Consider the following 18378-nt stretch of genomic DNA (forward strand, 5'->3'; position numbering starts at 1 on the left):
TTTACAATGTTCAAAAAAAAGTATGTAATTAAAAAATTCTTCAATCAAAACTTCAATTCTCTCAAATTTACAGTGTGTTTGTGAATACTGACACTCTTCCTTAATATATTCGTACCTTGCTGTGAGACACTACTCTCGGCTCTTGGTCTAATCTTGGCTCTTGTCTGTCTGTTCATGCTGCCTAGCTCTACATCCAACTTCGCAGATTCAAAAACCCCGGCCCAAACTTTCAGCAACACATTTTGTCAAATCTACAGCCTTTCTCAAGCCTTACAATATTTGTGCTTCTTCTTTGGCAGTGGCGTCGCTAGGGTTGGTGCCACCCGGTGCGGTAAGTTATGGTGTCACACTGACCCCCCCCCACAGTAATGGTGTGTGTTTTGTTTTTTACATTGCAAGAAGAGGATTTCATAGAAAAGACAAACTTCTCCAATGGACAGAAAGCAGACGCACACATACAAACACTCACACACATAAAGATACTCAGATGCACTCAGAAACACACACACACACAAATATGTGCCTACCGCTTTTTATGGCTAATCACCTCTGCACTTTGCCCGCCCTTAGTGTACCATAACTGTACCGGTCTGGTGGGCATCATACGTGGCTCCTTCACTTTAGAGACAGTGTCAGACAGTCATGTGGTCAGGTGCCAGGCATCCCCCCCTCATGATTTCCCGGTTCCGTTTAGAGAGACAGCACAGCAGTGAGTGACTCCACTGCTCCACACATCAGTGAGCACAGATAGACAGGTAGGTTTAGGCTAGCAGCACAACTTTGCAAGCCCCACGGCACGCCCACAACATTCATAGTGAAATTGGGCAGGGGAGGAGCAAAGTACAAACAAGCAAAAGCAGCCGGAAAAACTATTTGTGGAAATTGCGGCGCAGGCTCAAGGGGCAAAAAAAAATAAATGTCTACAACTTCCCCAGTCCCACTAATGTTCACAACTGCTGGCCCCTCTAATAAAAAAAAATCTATGCATCTCTAAATTGTATTTCTTTGAATTTCAATAAAATTTAAAATAAAATTATTTTTTTGCTGGTAGTGTCACCCAGGTGCGGTCCGCACCCCCCTAGTGAGGCCCCATGACACTCCCAAAGTATTTCTTGCGTTTCAATATCTCCATACCAATTGTCCTTCCTCCCTTTTTCATAGGGGGGGGGGAAAACATTTTTAGCTTACTTTTTGAGTTATCTTAAAAAGGAATTAGAAAATAAATATAATTTTTTACAATTCAAATAAACATACATAGACTAAACATTAAGAGATCAGAACATTATCATAATTGATTAATAAATCAAACTACTATTTATTAAAAAAAGAAAATGTAAACCAACTATAACCTAGCGTCTAATTTCAAATTGATTAAAATCACATTAATCAAGAGGGCTCTTATAATAAAACGGTTTGACTAAACCAAATACAATCGGGAAACGATAACATTGTGTTGCAGCCACCAAGCAGGAGTTTATTCATGTATTTAACGCCTTTGTAGGACACTAGTGCTAAATGTATTATTAATTTCAAATTGTATTTAAATGACCATTTAAAATATACAGTCAAATGCTAAAATGAAATGGTTTATTATACATTTAAAAATTGTGTGGTGTTAAACTTTGCAGTATACGTTCATTATTTATTTTGTTCCCTTTACCTGTAATTTTAACTGTAAAAATTGTTTGGTTTTCTAAATTCCACTGACTTTCTATAAAGTAATATGCGCCCACATTTTTTTAACCCCTTAAAGTACTCTTGCGTCATTGGTCGTTAAGGGCTTTCTTGTAAATTTTTAAAATTCCATGATTCAGAGTAAGTGCTCCCAGTAGTATGTTGCTGCTCCTTCAGCAAAGGATACAAAGAGAATGAAGCTAATTTGAAAGTTGTTTAAACTGTAGGCTGTATCTGAATCATGAAAGGAAAAAAAATTGGGTTTCATGTCCCTTTTTAATTTAAACATGGTGTCCGTTACTTAAAGGGACATGAAACCCAATTTTTTTTTTCTTTCACGATTTAGAAAGATCATGCACTTTTAAACAACTATTTAATTTGCTTCTATTTAATTTGCTTAATTCTTCTGATATCCTTTGCTGAAAAGCATATCTAGATAGGATTAGTAGCTGCCGATTGGTGGCTGTACATAGATATTTTGTGTGATTGGCTCACCCATGTGCATTGCTATTTCTTAAACAAAGAATATCTAAAGAATGAAGCAAATTAGATAATAGAAGTAAATTGGAATGTTTAAAATTGTATTCTCTAGCTGAATCATGAGAAATTTTTTGGGGTTTAATGTCCCTTTTAATATAAACTAAACATTTACATTTTCAATATTTAAACTGATAGGATTGTAAAAAAAACAAAAAACAAATGCATCTATGTATTATTCTAAGGCTAGTCTTTGCTTTTGAATATATCATTTTGTCTATTTTGTATTTGCTGTTGTAACAACCTTTTTAATGACCACTTATATGCCTCAAAAATGTAAACCAATAGTATTGGTGTTTTTTTCTTCTTGTATAATTAGTTTGAGCATGTAATTTTAGCACTAGCGACACTGTACAGCATTCCTGTCTGTAATGGGTTTAATACAGTTAATCTTGTTCAGGAGCTGCAGAACACTGCCAAAACTGTTTTAACCCCTTTTGTGGGATTAAACGCCACATTGCACGGTCACTAGTGCTAAAATGACATACTATATCCTGTTGGAGCATGTGATTTTTACACTCTAATGTTCCTTTACTGGAAAGAGGAGTGTAGTTTGAGACAAATCGCAAAGAAAATGTTTGTGTGGTTTTTGTTTTAAATTGTTCAGTGGATTCTTTATAAAGTCTAGAGTTTAGTTTTTCTTTTGTGATTCAGAGCATGCAATTTTAAGCAACTTTCTAATTTACTCAATTTTTCTTTGTTCTCTTGCTATCTTTATTTGAAAAAGGCATCTAAACCTTTGTTTCAGTACTCTGGACAGCACTTTTTTATTGATGGATGAATTTATCCACCAATCAACAAAAACAACCCAGATTGTTCACCAAAAATGGGCCGGCATCTAAACTTACATTCTTGCATTTCAAATAAAGATACCAAGAGAATGAAGAACATTTGATAATAGGAGTAAATTAGAAAGTTGCTTAAAATTGCATGCTCTATCTGAATCACAAAATAAAAAAATTGGGTTCAGTGTCCCTTTAACTTTAAAGGCTACCAGAAACTTTTAAGAGTAAGATATCCTGTAATATGAACTATATTTGCAGTTTAAATTGGTTCTGTGCAGTTAAAGGGACACTGAACCCAAATTTTTTTTTCTACCATGATTCAGATAGAGCATGCAATTTTAAGCAACTTTATAATTTACTCATTATCAAATTCTTTTCATTCTCTTGGTATCTTCATTTTAAATGCAAGAATGTAAGTTTAGATGCCGGCCCATTTTTGGTGAACACACTGTGTTCTTGCTGATTGGTGGGTAAATTCACATACCAATAAACAAGTGCTTTCCAAGGTTCTGAACCAAAAAAATAGCTTAAATGCGTTTTTTTTTTTTTTTTTTTTTTTTTTTTTTTTTTTTTTTCAAATTGATAGGAGTAAATTAGAAAGTTGTTTAAAATTGCATGCTCTATCTAAATCACACAAGAGAAAATTTGGGTTCAGTGTCCCTTTAAAGAACCCTCTTGGTATTCCAGCATGATGGTTTCAGTAAGATTTTAATTTCATTGTGGTTAAAAATAAATTTCGTCATAAAGCCAAGGAGACCTGTGCTGGGAAATAGATTCACAAACCATATACTTCTTTGCCAATTTTGTGGGACGCTTGTAGTTGCAAAAACACACCCTTAATGTTCTTTAATTTTCCCTCTTCATTTAAATCAGCTGTTGTCTTGCAAAAGATCTGCAGATTATTTTTTTTTAAATGCATTATAATAATTTTTAGTTTTATTTGTGTGAACTTATTATTCTAAATTTTGCCCACTAATCCAGATCACTCAACATTTCCTGGAGTATATCTGGGAGGCTGAGGCTTTGACCCAGGGTTCTAGTCCTGGCAAGCTAAAATTACAGGTTGGGGTGGGCAAAAAGGTGGATTAGTCGCCGTTCAATTGATGTTCAGCACAGGTGTGGCAGTCTATTGCCAACTTGGAACTGATAAGGACCTATAACTGTAATGTTTATCTCCCTTTAATATGTTGCCAATGAGCCATGTTACCTGCTGGAGTGTATTAATTGTTGATAGATAGATCTTTACCTTAATTTTGCCGTTTGTTATTGCTGCTTTTGCTTGTTGAAAATGCCATTTATCCTGAAATTTTCAATACTACCGGACCCCAAGGCAGAACATGCAGTGATCTGAGGTCATCACAGAAAATGCATGATGTCTGCAGAAAGAACAGGAACTTTACAATGCTGCCACACATCTATTTTTTTTTTTTTTTTTTTATTTCTTTTTTTTTAAACAGAGCTTTGCTCTGGCTGCACTGTGTAAGTTTTCCTTATCACAGTGCGTCCACAGCAAAGTGCTGTTTGAAGTGAAAAGTCGCAGCAGTGCATTGATTGTTGACTGGCTCTCAGATTATTTATTATTATCCACCCCCTAGCCTTTCCCAGTCTGCAAAGCAATGCATCCTTTTTTTTTTTTTTTTTTTTTTAATTACTACTTTTCTATGTTAGACCAAGAGAAAAGGAAACAAATTCATTCAAAATACATTTTTCATTTTCTTTTTTTGTCTGCAGCTAATTTCAATCCAATCTTCAACTGCTGCACTATATTATAACACTTTAAAAAATGTTTTACTCTCCAGTTAATCAACACATTGCAACTGAATTGGTGCTTGATTAATTTTTTTTTCCCCCACTAAAAAATTTTCATTGTGGGGAAAAAAAAAAATTCTGCCTCTGGGTTACCGCATTTGCTAAAGAAAAGCTTTTATAAACATGAGTAAGCAGCAGAGACTCTTATCTGCCGCTTGCTTGAGTACATTGTCCCTGCTTAAAGGGACACTGTAACCAAATTTTTTCTTTTGTGATTCAGATAGAGCATGACATTTTATGCAACTGTCTAATTTACTCCTATTATCAAATGTTCTTTATTCTCTTGGTATCTTTATTTGAAATGCAAAAATGTAAGTTTAGATGCCGGCCCATTTTTGGTGAACAACCTAGGTTGTCCTTGCTGATTGGTGGATAAATTCATCCACCAATCAGAAACTGCTGTCCAGAGTTCTGAACCAAGAAAAAAAGCTTAGATGCTTTCTTTTTCATATAAAGATAGCAAGAGAAAGAAGAAACATTGATAATAGGAGTAAATTAGAAAGTTGCTTAAAATTGCATGCTCTATCTGAATCACAAAAGAATTTTTTTGGGTACAGTGTCCCTTTTAAAGGGACATGGAACACACAACTTTTATAGAACATACAATGTTGGACCACTTTCCAACATATTTCTGTTATCAAATTCACTTTGTTCTCTTGGTATCCTTTGTTGAAGGAGCCGCAATGCATTTCTGGTGAGCCAGTGACGAGGCGTATATGTGCAGCTACCAATCAGCAGCCAGCTCCCAGTTGTGCACTGCAGCGCTTAAGTCTACAACAAAGAATACAAAGCAAATTGGAAAGCAACTTTTTCTATATGAATCATGACAGATATGTGGCTTTATTGGTCCTTCTATAAAAGTGCCATGATTGATGAGATGTAGTACTGGCTATCTTGGTTTTCTTTGACCTTTTTTATTCATTATTATTTTTTATTTTTTTTTATTTTTTTCCAGCACTGGGAAGTGTTTAAAGAGGTGACAGAAGTTTTCATCCTTGTTCCAGCTCTGTTAGGACTTAAAGGTAACCTGGAAATGACCCTGGCGTCTCGCCTTTCAACAGCGGTGAGTCCTGATTAGAGAAAGTTAATCAATGTTTGTGAGAAACTGTTTTTTGTAGATTGTCAGTCCTTTTAAAGCAGGGATGGGAAACATTGGCACTTCTGATGTTTCGGATGTTTAGGCATTCTGAAGTCCAATTGAGCATCATGGGAAATGTAGTTCTGAAACATCTGGAGGGCCTAGGTTCCCCCATCACTGCTTTTAAAGGGACCGTAAAGTTAGTGTTTGTTCTTTTTAAAATTTATTTATTAATTTTATTTATTTTTTTATTATTATTAATGGTTTCAAACCTGTCCTCATGCCTCCCCAGCAGGCCAGATTTTGAAGACTAGAACACAGGTTTAATAATCAGCTGATTAGTAAACATGATTATTTTCAACTGCTGTTACCTAAGGTAATCCTGAAAATATGGCCTGTTAGGGAGTCCCGAGGACAGGTTTAGAAATTTTAAGCAACGTTCCAACTTCTATTACCAAATTTACTTTGTTCTAATGATATCCTTTGTTAAAAAGGAAGTAAGGCTCAAAGGGGCTTAGGAGCATGCACGTTTTCTTTATATGTAGCAATCGCTACTAGAGTACTAATGTTACAAAACATTGCTGCCGTAGAGTACTAAAGACACGTGCACTCTCCTGAGCTAAATTTGAGTTACTAACATGCTGTATATGAATCATGAAAGTTTTAACTTTACTGCCCCTTTAAGTTACACATTACACCACTGTATTAAATATAGGAGAAATATTAATTGGTTGGTCTTTAGGGCTGGCTAGTGGAAATTTCCAGCCGTGTGTGAGTAATACACTGATCAAATACAGAATAATACAGCACATAACATGGCCTGACAAATAGCAGCTGCCATGGTGCAGAATAATTTTCTTCTCTGGTTTTACTGATTTAACTTTGCAAAGATTTATTTATGTGAAGATTTATTATCAGCGTTTTTTGTATTGATTGTAACACCTTTTACTCATGTTGCCTCCTCCTTGTGTGTTTTATGTTAGAATGTTTCAGGGGTATTTAAAGGCAACCTCCGCATAGGGGTTAAGCACATTAACGTACCACTCTGGAGCCGCAGAGCACAGTTGGTCCTGAGCAGAAATCTGCAGCGCTAGATGCACAACCCCAAGCAGTAGTTTAATGTATTTACCCTATCTGTGGATGTTAACAAATCGTGTTGAAACGTCACTAGTGATAAAATTACATGCTTTAACAAAGGGGTCAACAAATCTTTTTTAAAAATTAGGAATCCATAATAATATTTAGGAGCCAAACAGTGGTATTTGTATATAGATATATGGAGAATGACCCAAAGATTTTGGGAGAGGGTTAAAATTCTGGGAGCAAGTGGCTCCATGGTTTCTGGGTTTGTCAAGCCCTTAGATCATATCATTTTATCACTGTAATGGTGCTTAAAGGGATACCTGGGTTGTGCCTGCTGATTGGTGGGTACATTTAGCTACCAATCAGCAAGCACTAATCTAGGGTGCTGAACCAAAAATGGGCCGGCTCCTTAGCTTAGATTCCTGCTTTTTCAAATAAGGATAGCAAGAGAGAATAAAAATTGATAATAGGAGTAAATTAGAAAGTTGCATGCTCTATCTGAATCATGAGAGAGAAAAAAAATTGGGTTTAGTATCCCTTTAATGTTGCCCTAGCAAATGCTTAGTAGGGTTTTCCCCTCACCTTATCTCAACAAAGATAACTGCAACTGGTATCCTTGCTCTTGCCTTTTTTTTTTTTTTTTTTATCACTGTCCCCAGGGTGAAGCTCTGTGCATTAAGCTTACCAATGTTGAGCCGTTTCACATCATAATGCTAACATGGTTTTGGCACAAACTGGCCCCTCCTGTTTATGAAAGTGCAATTAATTGTTCACTATAAGTAGTACATTGCTACTCTGTAACTGACTTTAATGTTTAACCTCAACAAAGGCATTAAACACAGTTAAATAGTGCAAAATTAAAATGCTCTAACCAATTATAGTGTTTTTATTTTGTTTGTTTTTAATGTTCCTTTTAAACTAAACCAGATTTAAAAATATTATATACACTGTATGTTACATTTAATTCTGTGAAGCGAACACAAGGCCACAAGCGTAGATTTTATTTAAACAAATTGACTTCACCAAATAGAAGCCTTCTCACAGGATCAAACCACAAACACATGAGGTAAATGGAAAAATAAATGTTTAACAGTTTGCATCATTCAGTGTCTGACGGCTTCCGTGGATAACAAGGCTGTGGCTGTTTTAATGTATAATATATGGAGGGAATATGGAGGATAAAAATTTTGCTCTGAGGGGAGACATACGTAGGCCCGGACATTCCCTTCACTTTGCACTGGTGGCCATGTTTGATCAGACCAGGTGAATGAATTTTAAACCTCATATAATTCTCAATGTAATGGCAAAACACCACAGCTTTTGTTTTATATACACCAATTCCTCTAAAAAATTGGGGATCAGAAAATTGAACAAGACAGATGAGTTTTAATTTTGGCTGTTCTCTGAATATTCTACACGGTTTGGCAGCAGTGCAGAGGTAAACATAAAAAAAATAAAATACTAAAAGGGACATTTCTGCAAAAAGAAAATACTCCTGTATGAGAACATTTTATTATTGCACTATTGCTTACACATTAGCATGCGTTTTTTTTAGAAGTCCTGCAAAATAATTAAGCACATGGTTAGTTTGCTACAGAGCAAAAATGTAGTAGTAGGAGCTAGCTGCACACATCTGGTGAGCCAATAAGAGACAAATGTGTAGCCACCAATCACCAGCTAGCTACCAGTAGTGCATTGCTGCTGCCGAGCATATGTACATATGCTTTCAACAAGATACCTAGAGAGTAATTTTTTTTAAAAATGGAAGTGAACTAAGTCTCTCGGGAGACAGAGCGCACACATACATTTTGAAAGGTGTTTTTTTTTTTTTTTTTTTTGTCTTTCATTGATTTATTCCCTAATAAAATTGTGCTGTTGGACAATAGTACTCCAGAGCTCAACAAATTTGTTCAAACTGAGTAAGTCTAAAAATATTGGGGACCAGCAAGTTTTCAGCTTAATGGTGTGCGTATACGTATACAAAACCCAATGACTCCTTTTGGTTATCAGAAACGAGCGTAAAAAGTGTGCCAGCAACACACCACAAGAATTTTACCCTTAATTACCAAAAACACACCAAAAAAAGTTACAGAAAACCTTTTATGTAAGGCTCCTGAATAGCTCAAGTGTGTCTAACATTCAGCTACAAAAGGCCCAGCTCAAAGCTTAAAGGATAGTCTAGTCAAAATTAAACTTTAGATTCAGAGCATGTTGTTTTAAGCTTAGTATTCGGCCCATTTTTGGTTCAGCACCTGGGTAGTGTTTGCTGATTGGTGTCTAAATGTAGAGAGACTGAATAAAAATGTTAATAGGATTAAATTAGAAAGTTGCTTACAATTGCATGCTCTGAATCATGAGAGTTTAATTTTGACTAGACTATCCCTTTTAATGTCAGATTTGAAAACTGGTAGAACGGAGTATGTTGGCACTGAAGGAGTTTGCAGATCCTGTGTGTAATCCTGGTCCAGTTCATTGTGCCCTGAAACATACGTATGACGAGTACTTAAAATGAGTGACAGTAATGAATAAGCAGATAGGGAAGGCACTTCCAGGACAGAGTGACCACCATAAAATAGCAACAGCCTGTGAGATCACAAACTGCGGCACAACTCTTAATACAAATTCTGTATGTGAGCAGGAAGATGGTTTCGTCTTTACTGTTCTATGCCAGAACGCCTCGGGTCACAATGATGAAAACAAATGCTGTGTTGCAGCAAACTCCTTGATTGTCAAACAGTGTTTAAGAATGCAGAATAACACTTGCGGCAGTGATTTAGCCCCTTAATCTCACTCTTACAGCGGTATAGAGTCTTCACCCTGAATACCTGACTTCCTTTGGCCTGTGTACTGTGTGTTTGGAATTAAATCAGAGTATAGCAATTAGTAGGAGAAGGCTGTGTATGACAGCTGTTGCCTCCCGCTTCTAGCAAAGCCTAACTGCGATTGTTCCAGACCTTACTGACTGCTGCTCCTCTCCCCTGACCTAGCATTTACCAGGCACCATTATGTTAAGCCCTGAAACCGAGTGACACAGGGCATAAAATGTATATCTAAACTAGTGCTTGCCAATTCCAGGTATCCACAGCTCCTAGAATTTTTGGCTCCTAACTTTCTTTAGTATATGTGTGTTTAATTTATCAATCCCTGATCTAATCTCTTGCAAGTTTTGGCCTCAGTTTTATTGATCTAATGAAATTCGTATCTGACCCATAAGTCCCTTATCTATTGTGTTGTGACCTGGGACACCTTGAACTTGGCTAAAGCACTATACATGGAATTTGCGGATAGATGATTTGCCAGGGATGTGACATTGTCTTTTTCTAACTGACTTTTTTTTTTCTTTTTTTTTTCCTGCAGGCCAACATTGGGCAAATGGAAACTGCCCATGAAAAGTGGGTAATGATCACTGGTAACATGGCGCTGATACAGGTAGTTATTGCCCTTCCTTTCAGTACTGATGTATGCGAAACATAAAGGCAAACTAATTTGGTTTATTTGCAGTCCTCTAATGAGTAGTAATGATCTCTTCATACCAAAGTATTTTTGAAGGAATAAAAATGACATGATCGTTTTAATTAATATGATGTTTAAGACTTGCAGCTAAGTCCAGTAAGCATTCGATCCCTGATTTAATATTCAGTAACATACAGATTGTTATTTTTCTGTAGGTACAGGCCACTGTTGTAGGCTTCCTGGCGTCTATAGCAGCAGTGATCTTTGGCTGGATTTTAGATGGTCACTTCCTTTTGGGACATGCTGTTTTGTTGTGCGCAAGCAGCGTCTCTACGGCTTTCATTGCTTCAATGGTGCTAGGTGAGATATATTCTGCTTGATTAGAACTATTGGAGCACTCTCCCTCGTGCTGTAAGGCCTTCCCCTAATCTTCTTTTAAATGCTCCCTGAAGACTTTTTTTTGTTCAGAAAAGTCAACCACCCAACTCAATAATAAATTAATTTCACTTACCTAACATTTGCCTCATCTAACTGTGCATTAACATATTTCTCAATCTTGCAGTCCTCACCTCCTACCCTTCTAGATTGTAAGTTCCCAGGGGAATAGGGCCCTCAATTCCTCCTGTATGTGTTTGTAAAATTTTGTCCTGTCTCTTACAAGTTTTATAATATTGTTTTAGCTAAATGAAATGTACCCATACACAGTGCTGCAGAATATGTTGGCGATTTTATAAATAAAGTATAATAATAATGTATTTATTTGTATTCCCTCTCCCCCCCCCCCCTTGTGTGATGCTGAAGATTTTAAATGCAAGATCTAAGTCTTTACATAAAGTACTAATTCAGTGCTGAACCCTCGCACTTTTTTTGTATGTATGTGTGTCACGAATATCTCGGGATTCAGCTGCTAAGGGGTTAATTCTGTCTAGTTTGTGAACAAAAACAGTTATTTGCTTTTCAAATAAGTGACTGGCACAGGATTGGATAACCTTGGTTCGTCACTGTATGTATTTATGTATTTTCCATTTTGACAACATATGTCCTTCTGTCCAAATTCTATGTAGTAAAATTACTTTTACCAAAGACGGCCAAATATAAAATTGCCCCAAAAATCTTCCTATAGAATTTTGCAAAATAAGTTTTTGTCACCCAGTTCTGCCTTTATTTGGAGACCTGCAAATATTGGTTCAGATAAACCAGTATCAATGGATCCTGATGTAAATACAATAAAATGAGGCTGGCAGTTGCTGCCACATAATCCATATTAGGACATTCACTTAGCAGCTATAAGGACATGCAATGTCGTCTTTAAATAAGAGAGCATCTCCATTTGTAATGATGCATATTACTGCCAGGATCTCTGCTTTTCCCCAGTTATAAAACAAAATGTACAATGACACTTTTGGGCACAATACAAAATGCAAGTTTCTCGGCTCACCCCCCCTTAATCACGCATAAATTATTATAAAACACTTCAATACAGGAAGCAATTGTGGCGTGGCTTGTCTTATCTAGCATTTATTATTAACTCGGTGCCATCTAGTGTGATAATTTTGTATTGCCGTCTTAATAAGTTGCCTTTTTAAATTGACTAAGAACCTTTAAAGTGAAGGTCCATTTGGATGAATTAGTGCCAGGTTTTTAATAAACCTATTAAAAACAAGGGCACTTTATTTCATCAAAATTGACATTTCACTGTTTTCTTCAAAAACTTAACTTTTTAATCCTGGCAGCCGCTCCAGCACTTCCTTAGCAAGCCGTCTTCGTGGGTCCAAAATGACAAATCCGGCTTCCTCCTATCACAGCATTGCATCAGGCCAAGATTCCCCCGGGGGGGAAAGCTGTGATTGGAGGAAGCCTGATTTGTCATTTCTGACGTCTGCAGAGGTTTCCGATGGCCGGGAGAATCGCTGGAGCAGCATTCAGGATTAAAAGGTAAGCTTTTGAAGAAAACGGTGAAATGTCAAATTAGAGTCTTATCATGAAAAAGGCCTTTCAGCAAGAAGGGCTTTTATTCAGACCAGTTAGTGTTGTCTGTGTTGTGGCAGCCGCTACTTTATGGTGCAACAATTTATCTGAACTAATATCGGACTCATTTGAGGAAAATTTTCAACTTTTTTTTTTTTTTTTTTTTTTTTTTTAATTAGGTTTGCTAATGCTTTAATCTGTGACACAATTGTGAATATTTGAATGAATGCAAAAAGTCTCCTAGATGTTTCAACTAAAAGAGCCTTATAGCTGAAATCTTGGTCAGCTGGCCTTGTCTTTTTTGACTCTTCCCTTTTTAAGGGTAAGATATTGTATTGGCCTGGTGTAGATGCTGCTATTTTGACAGTCACTGGAGGTAAAGGAGCCTTTCTTCCCTAGGACAAAAGATCTAAGAGAAAGTGTAAGGCTTCTCATCTTTTTCGTTCTGCAGTCCAGGAACCAAAGATCCTCTTGTGGTGGTTTGTGTGTGTGTTTTCTTTCTTGTGTGTACCCGCTCCAGTTTAAGAGTGCAGTCCAAAGCCTGTGCACCCTTGGGTGGTTTCCAGTTTGTGTAGTTTAGAACTTTGTTTGGTTGTATTAGGGACCCAGGATTGGAGAGACCTTGACATGGTTTCTGGGCTTGACCCATTTGACCGAATGCAGTAACTAAAGCATCCATTTTTGCTTTTAATCTTAGCTGTGTGCTTGCAAGTGAGTGCCAGACTTATATTATGCAGAATTATACAACATTATCTTAGCCAAACTTTATTCAACATAATATTGCCGGTGAAATTTGATTTAAAAAAAAAAGAGGGTTTTTCAGACCGCCGCTCTTGCTCTACTGAGTGGGTGTGGTTTTCCCCCTGACAGCATCTGGGTAGCTGTCTAGTCACAGCCCGGCCTGATCGCACCATTTACACTTAATGCATCTCTCTATCTCTATATCTATATTTTCTGAAAAGGAGAGAAGTTGGCTCTGGTTTTGTTCCGCATTGTAAATCTTCTGTACATTTGTATAATCTTGTTATACTATGAGTTTAAGCTGTGTTATAAACTAATGTTGGTTCCCTTCCAGGTCTGATCATGATCGGGGTTATAATTGGTTCTAAGAAACTGGGCATAAACCCTGATAACGTTGCAACACCTATTGCCGCCAGCCTTGGGGATCTGGTTACGCTTGCATTGCTATCTGCCATCAGCTGGGCCCTTTACAGGGAAATGAGTAAGTGTTGTTTTTTTTTTTTTTTTTGTTTTTTTTGAGAGCTGGGGCTCAAAGTATTCTGTGTCAGAGGAGAGATCAGGAATAGGAAAAAATGAGTTGTATGATAGACAAAATGCAGCACTGTGTATTAATCAAGGGGCTTCCTTTAAATCATTTAATTGTTAAATCTTCTGCTGCCTGCGTCAATGAAAAAAAGAGAGATAAAGATTTATATTTTCTGGGGAGTCCATAAAGAGTTTTTCTCCAGTCATTTGTATATGTTCGGATAACTGTGATATACCATATATATGCATTGAATATCATTTGTTTGTTTTTTTCTCTTAGAACACCATGAATTTGTAAACCCATTGGTATGTGTGCTTTTTATTGCTCTGTTGCCTGTTTGGTTTGTAATTGCGAGAAGGAACCCAGCCACAAGAGAGGTGCTGGCAACCGGCTGGGAGCCTGTTATAATCGCCATGACTATTAGCAGGTGAGTTTATGGCACTAGTGTGGCATTATGTAGTTTGATAAAATATGACTAGCGTATTGTGGTATACAGAACAACAATCATTTGGCAGCATGGTTTAACACATTTACCATATACACAAATGTTTTTTCTTTAATGCAGACAGGATATAATTATATTTTTTTGGATAATTAAGAGAAACTGTCGTTTTTCCCTTTGCAGTGTAGGCGGGCTGATTTTGGATAAAACTATGTCTGACCCAAACTTTGCAGGAATGGCGGTGTTCACACCTGTTATAAATGGTAAGTCTGTGACCAAAATGTGTTTATGTATATCTTGTGCACCTGTTGTTGTATGCAGTTAAAGGGACACTGAACCCAAATTTGTTCTTTCGTGATTCAGATAGAACATGAAATTTTAAGCAACTTTCTAATTTACTACTATCACATTTTCTTCATTCTCTTGGTATCTTTATTTGAAATGCAAGTTAAGATGTCGGCCCATTTTTGGTGAACAACCTGGGTTGTTCTTGCTGATGGCGGATAAATTCATCCACCAATAAAAGTGCTGTCCAGAGTCCTGAATTAAAAAAAAAGCTTAGATGCCTTTTTCAAATAAAGATAGCAAGAGAACGAAGAAAAATTGATAATAGGAGTAAATTAGAAAGTTGTTTAAAATTGCATGCTCTATCTGAACCACAAAAGAAAAAATTTGGGTTCAGTGTCCCTTTAAATCAACACCGTGTAATGTGTGTGTTTTTTTGTTTTTTTTTTGTATTAAAAACTTTATAGAGCTAGGGAGACCTGCCCTTGGAGGCCACACTGAAACTTAACCCTTTTTAAAGAGCTAGTGAATCATTTTTTAGAACGTTAATGGAAACAAAACTGCTTCAATAACCTTCTTCCGTTGTACAATCATTTACTATATACAAAAAGCATTAGCAATGCCATGCAATTTAATGTCTTCATATAATCCTTTGTATTGTATTAATTTAGCACAGGAATAATTCAGTTGCAAGCTCTTCCGACTCAAGCTGTCTGATGCATGAATGCTACTTGGTTGGATGCTTTGTGTGTTGGATAGGAGTAGAGAGATTAGCAGTGTAGGGCCAACCAAATGCTTCTGTGTGTGAAAAACATAGTTTTTATTTAAAGGGACATAATACTCATACTGCATCACTTTTCAAGTGTTTCAACCTTTGGGTATCATGGCCTTTTAACAATTGTCAATGGCATGATGTTCCAGTGAGAACGCTGGTAAATGGTTCCATAGTTAATACTTTAGTATTATAAAAATCGGGATCATTGAGGAATGGGCAATAGCCCTAATACAAAGTACCGGAGGCCTGTGTTGTGTGGTTAAGGGTGCATTGTATCTAAAGCATGAATCTACCATAAAGATAGTATGTGGGGATTAAAGGAAGTTTCTATAATGGGACTGGAAACCTGTTTTCTGTTTAGTTTGCCATTTTAAAAGTCAATGACCTTCAAATACTCTGGTACTTTCTCCTGTTTCTTCTTAAAAAGACAGTGAACACCTTGTAAATACAATATGCAGCCAAACAATAAATACTTTGGTGAGTGAGAAATTTTGCTTTGCATTAACACCTTGTTTGCTGCAGTTTTTTTTTTCAGTAGCCAAATTTCACCTACCACTTGCCTTGATAGACAATCTGGGATTACTTATAGAGAAAACTAGCCAGGATCATTATGTTGGCAGAATATGCTTTTGTTTTTGACTTGTATGTGGCAGGGCTCGGCTTCTGAAGTGAGTTGTTAGAACTGGGGGGAAAAAACTAAATTATCTGGCTAAACAGAGTAAAGTCAGAATTAAACTTTTCTTGTAGTAGACAGAGCATACCATTTAAACAACTTTTCAATTTACTTCTGTTATAAATTTTGCTTTTGGGATCCCTTGTTAAAAAGTCAGCTGCAGAGCAACAATGCGCAATACTAGAAGGTAGCCAAGCACATTAAGTGAGCCAATGACAAGCGGCATATGCGTGTAGCCACCAATCGCCAGCTAGCTCTCTTGCATTGCTACTCCTGAGCCTACCAGGTATGTACTTTAACAAAGGATACCAAGAGAGCAAAGCAAACTCGATAGAGCATGCAATTAACAGCTTTTCAATTTACTTTGATCTGCCCCATGGAAGTTTTGATTTTATTGTCCCCTTAACCCTTTAAGTGAGGTTAACAATAACCGGTCGCCATCCACATCCTAATTTAAGTGCAGATGACAGCTTTGGGTCGTTATTGTGGGGTGCTTTTAGAACTCATTGAGTCCCCACTTCAATCCAGGATGCCAGTGACATCACAGTGCCTGGTGGTGCCAGGCTACTGCTTGGAGCTTAAGGGAGTTTGATTGGGGGTAAGTATTCAGCTCTCAAGTCTTAGAAACCCTCAAGACCCCACTGTTTCAATTTTAGCAGTAAGATTAAAGAGCAGGAAATTTCCTTTTTTAATGTTAGGGCTCCTTTTCAACAATATAAAAAGACCTCCCTGGGTATGTGAGTTCTGTATTGTAATGTTACTACATAATTGTCAATGTGCCTCTGTAAAGTAGAGTTGTGTTTTTTTTTTTTTTTTTTTTTTTTTTTTTTTTATCTGCTCTGGTCATGTGTGCTGGAACCGAATATCATTTATTATTATTATTATTATTTATTTTTTTCTCATAATTTCAGGGGTTGGAGGTAACCTTGTTGCCGTCCAGGCAAGCCGCATTTCCACCTACCTCCACATGTTGGGGTCTCCTGGAGAGCTTGTAGGGATTCCTCATCGTAAATGCCCTAATCCTTGCCGAACCTTTTTCAGCTCAGGTAAGAAATCTGTGAAATTTTAGCAGATGTTGCATTTGTAGCAGATTTTTGACAGTAAATTGAACAATAGACAAGTTGGCTAGTAACATCTAGGTGACTAATCACGGTCTGCCTTGAAACCACAGTGTAGTCCCAGTTTTGCATTAATAGAGTTGCGCACCTGTTCGCCACAACAAACTGCACCAAAAGAAAAACATAATATTGGGTAACTGAAGGATCTCATACGCTTCACTCTAGTATTGAATCAGTTACAAAATAACACACCCAGCAGGTGCTGCTTAGCTATTCAAAGAGAGGAATTGTTGGTGAAGGGGAGCATGTCCTCTTTAAAATGAGGGGTTGCATACCCTTCCCCCCCCCCCCCCCCAGGGATTAATAGAACTGCTTTTCTGTGGGTGGTTTATCGTTTTTGTATTTTCTTCTACAATCTGTGTTGAGGCTATACAAAAAAACTGTACAGGCAAATTGATTCCACAGGTTCAAATATCATTTATAATTACATAGGTGTGTTTGCTTTTTCTCTTGCATGCTATACAGCAGACATCCTCAACCTTGGCCCTCCAGAGGTTTTGGAACTAAATTTCCCATGATGCTCAGCCAGCTGGTATGCTGGCTGAGCATCATGGGAAATGTGGTTCCAAAACCTCTGGAGGGGCCAAGTTTGAGGATGTCTGCTGTGCAGTGCGCTGTTTCTCTTAAGTGTATCCAGTCCACGTATCATCCGTTACTTGTGGGATATTCTCCTTCCCAACAGGAAGTTGCAAGAGGATCACCCACAGCAGAGCTGCTATATAGCTCCTCCCCTCACTGCCATATCCAGTCATTCTCTTGCAACTCTCAACAAAGATGGACGTAGTAAGAGGAGAGTGGTGTGTTATAGTTAGTTTTTTAACTTCAATCAAAAGTTTGTTATTTTTAAATGGTACCGGAGTGTACTGTTTTCTCACAGGCAGCATTAGAAGAAGAATCTGCCTGTGATTTCTATGATCTTAGCAGAAGTAACTAAGATCCATTGCCGTTCTTACATATTCTGAGGAGTGAGGTAACTTCAGAGGGGGAATGGCGTGCAGGTTTTCCTGCAATAAGGTATGTGCAGTTAACATATTTCTAGGGATGGAATTTGCTAGAAAAATGCTGCTGATACCGGATTAATGTAAGTTAAGCCTAAATGCAGTGATTTAATAGCGACTGGTATCAGGCTTATTAACAGAGATACATACTCTTATAAAAGTGTAATATAAAACGTTTGCTGGCATGTTAATCGTGTTTATATATGTTTGGTGACAAGACTTATTGGGGCCTAGTTTTTTCTCCACATGGCTGGCTTGATTTTTGCCTAGAAACAGTTTCCTGAGGCTTTCCACTGTTGTAATATGAGTGGGAGGGGCCTATTTCTCCAACATTGGTGTGTCCGGTCCACGGCGTCATCCATTACTTGTGGGACATATTCTCCCCCACAGGGAAAGGCAAGGAGAGCACACAGCAAGAACTGTCCATATAGCT

At 37.3% G+C, this 18378-nt stretch overlaps 1 protein-coding gene across 2 annotated transcripts in view; it reads left to right on the top strand.

Moving 5' to 3' along the window:
* Positions 1 to 18378, top strand: part of SLC41A1 (solute carrier family 41 member 1) — a 70598-nt gene that overhangs the window by 28693 nt on the left and 23527 nt on the right. For both annotated transcript variants that reach the window (XM_053706606.1, XM_053706605.1), the window contains exons 3-9: positions 5761 to 5868; positions 10324 to 10395; positions 10635 to 10779; positions 13463 to 13609; positions 13934 to 14081; positions 14280 to 14359; positions 16741 to 16870. In XM_053706606.1, coding sequence (XP_053562581.1) covers positions 5761 to 5868; positions 10324 to 10395; positions 10635 to 10779; positions 13463 to 13609; positions 13934 to 14081; positions 14280 to 14359; positions 16741 to 16870 — 830 coding nt within the window. The remainder of the gene's footprint in view (positions 1 to 5760; positions 5869 to 10323; positions 10396 to 10634; positions 10780 to 13462; positions 13610 to 13933; positions 14082 to 14279; positions 14360 to 16740; positions 16871 to 18378) is intronic.

The sequence above is a fragment of the Bombina bombina genome, chromosome 3 (genome assembly GCF_027579735.1).
Source record: "Bombina bombina isolate aBomBom1 chromosome 3, aBomBom1.pri, whole genome shotgun sequence".
NCBI classification, from domain to species: Eukaryota; Metazoa; Chordata; class Amphibia; order Anura; family Bombinatoridae; genus Bombina; species Bombina bombina.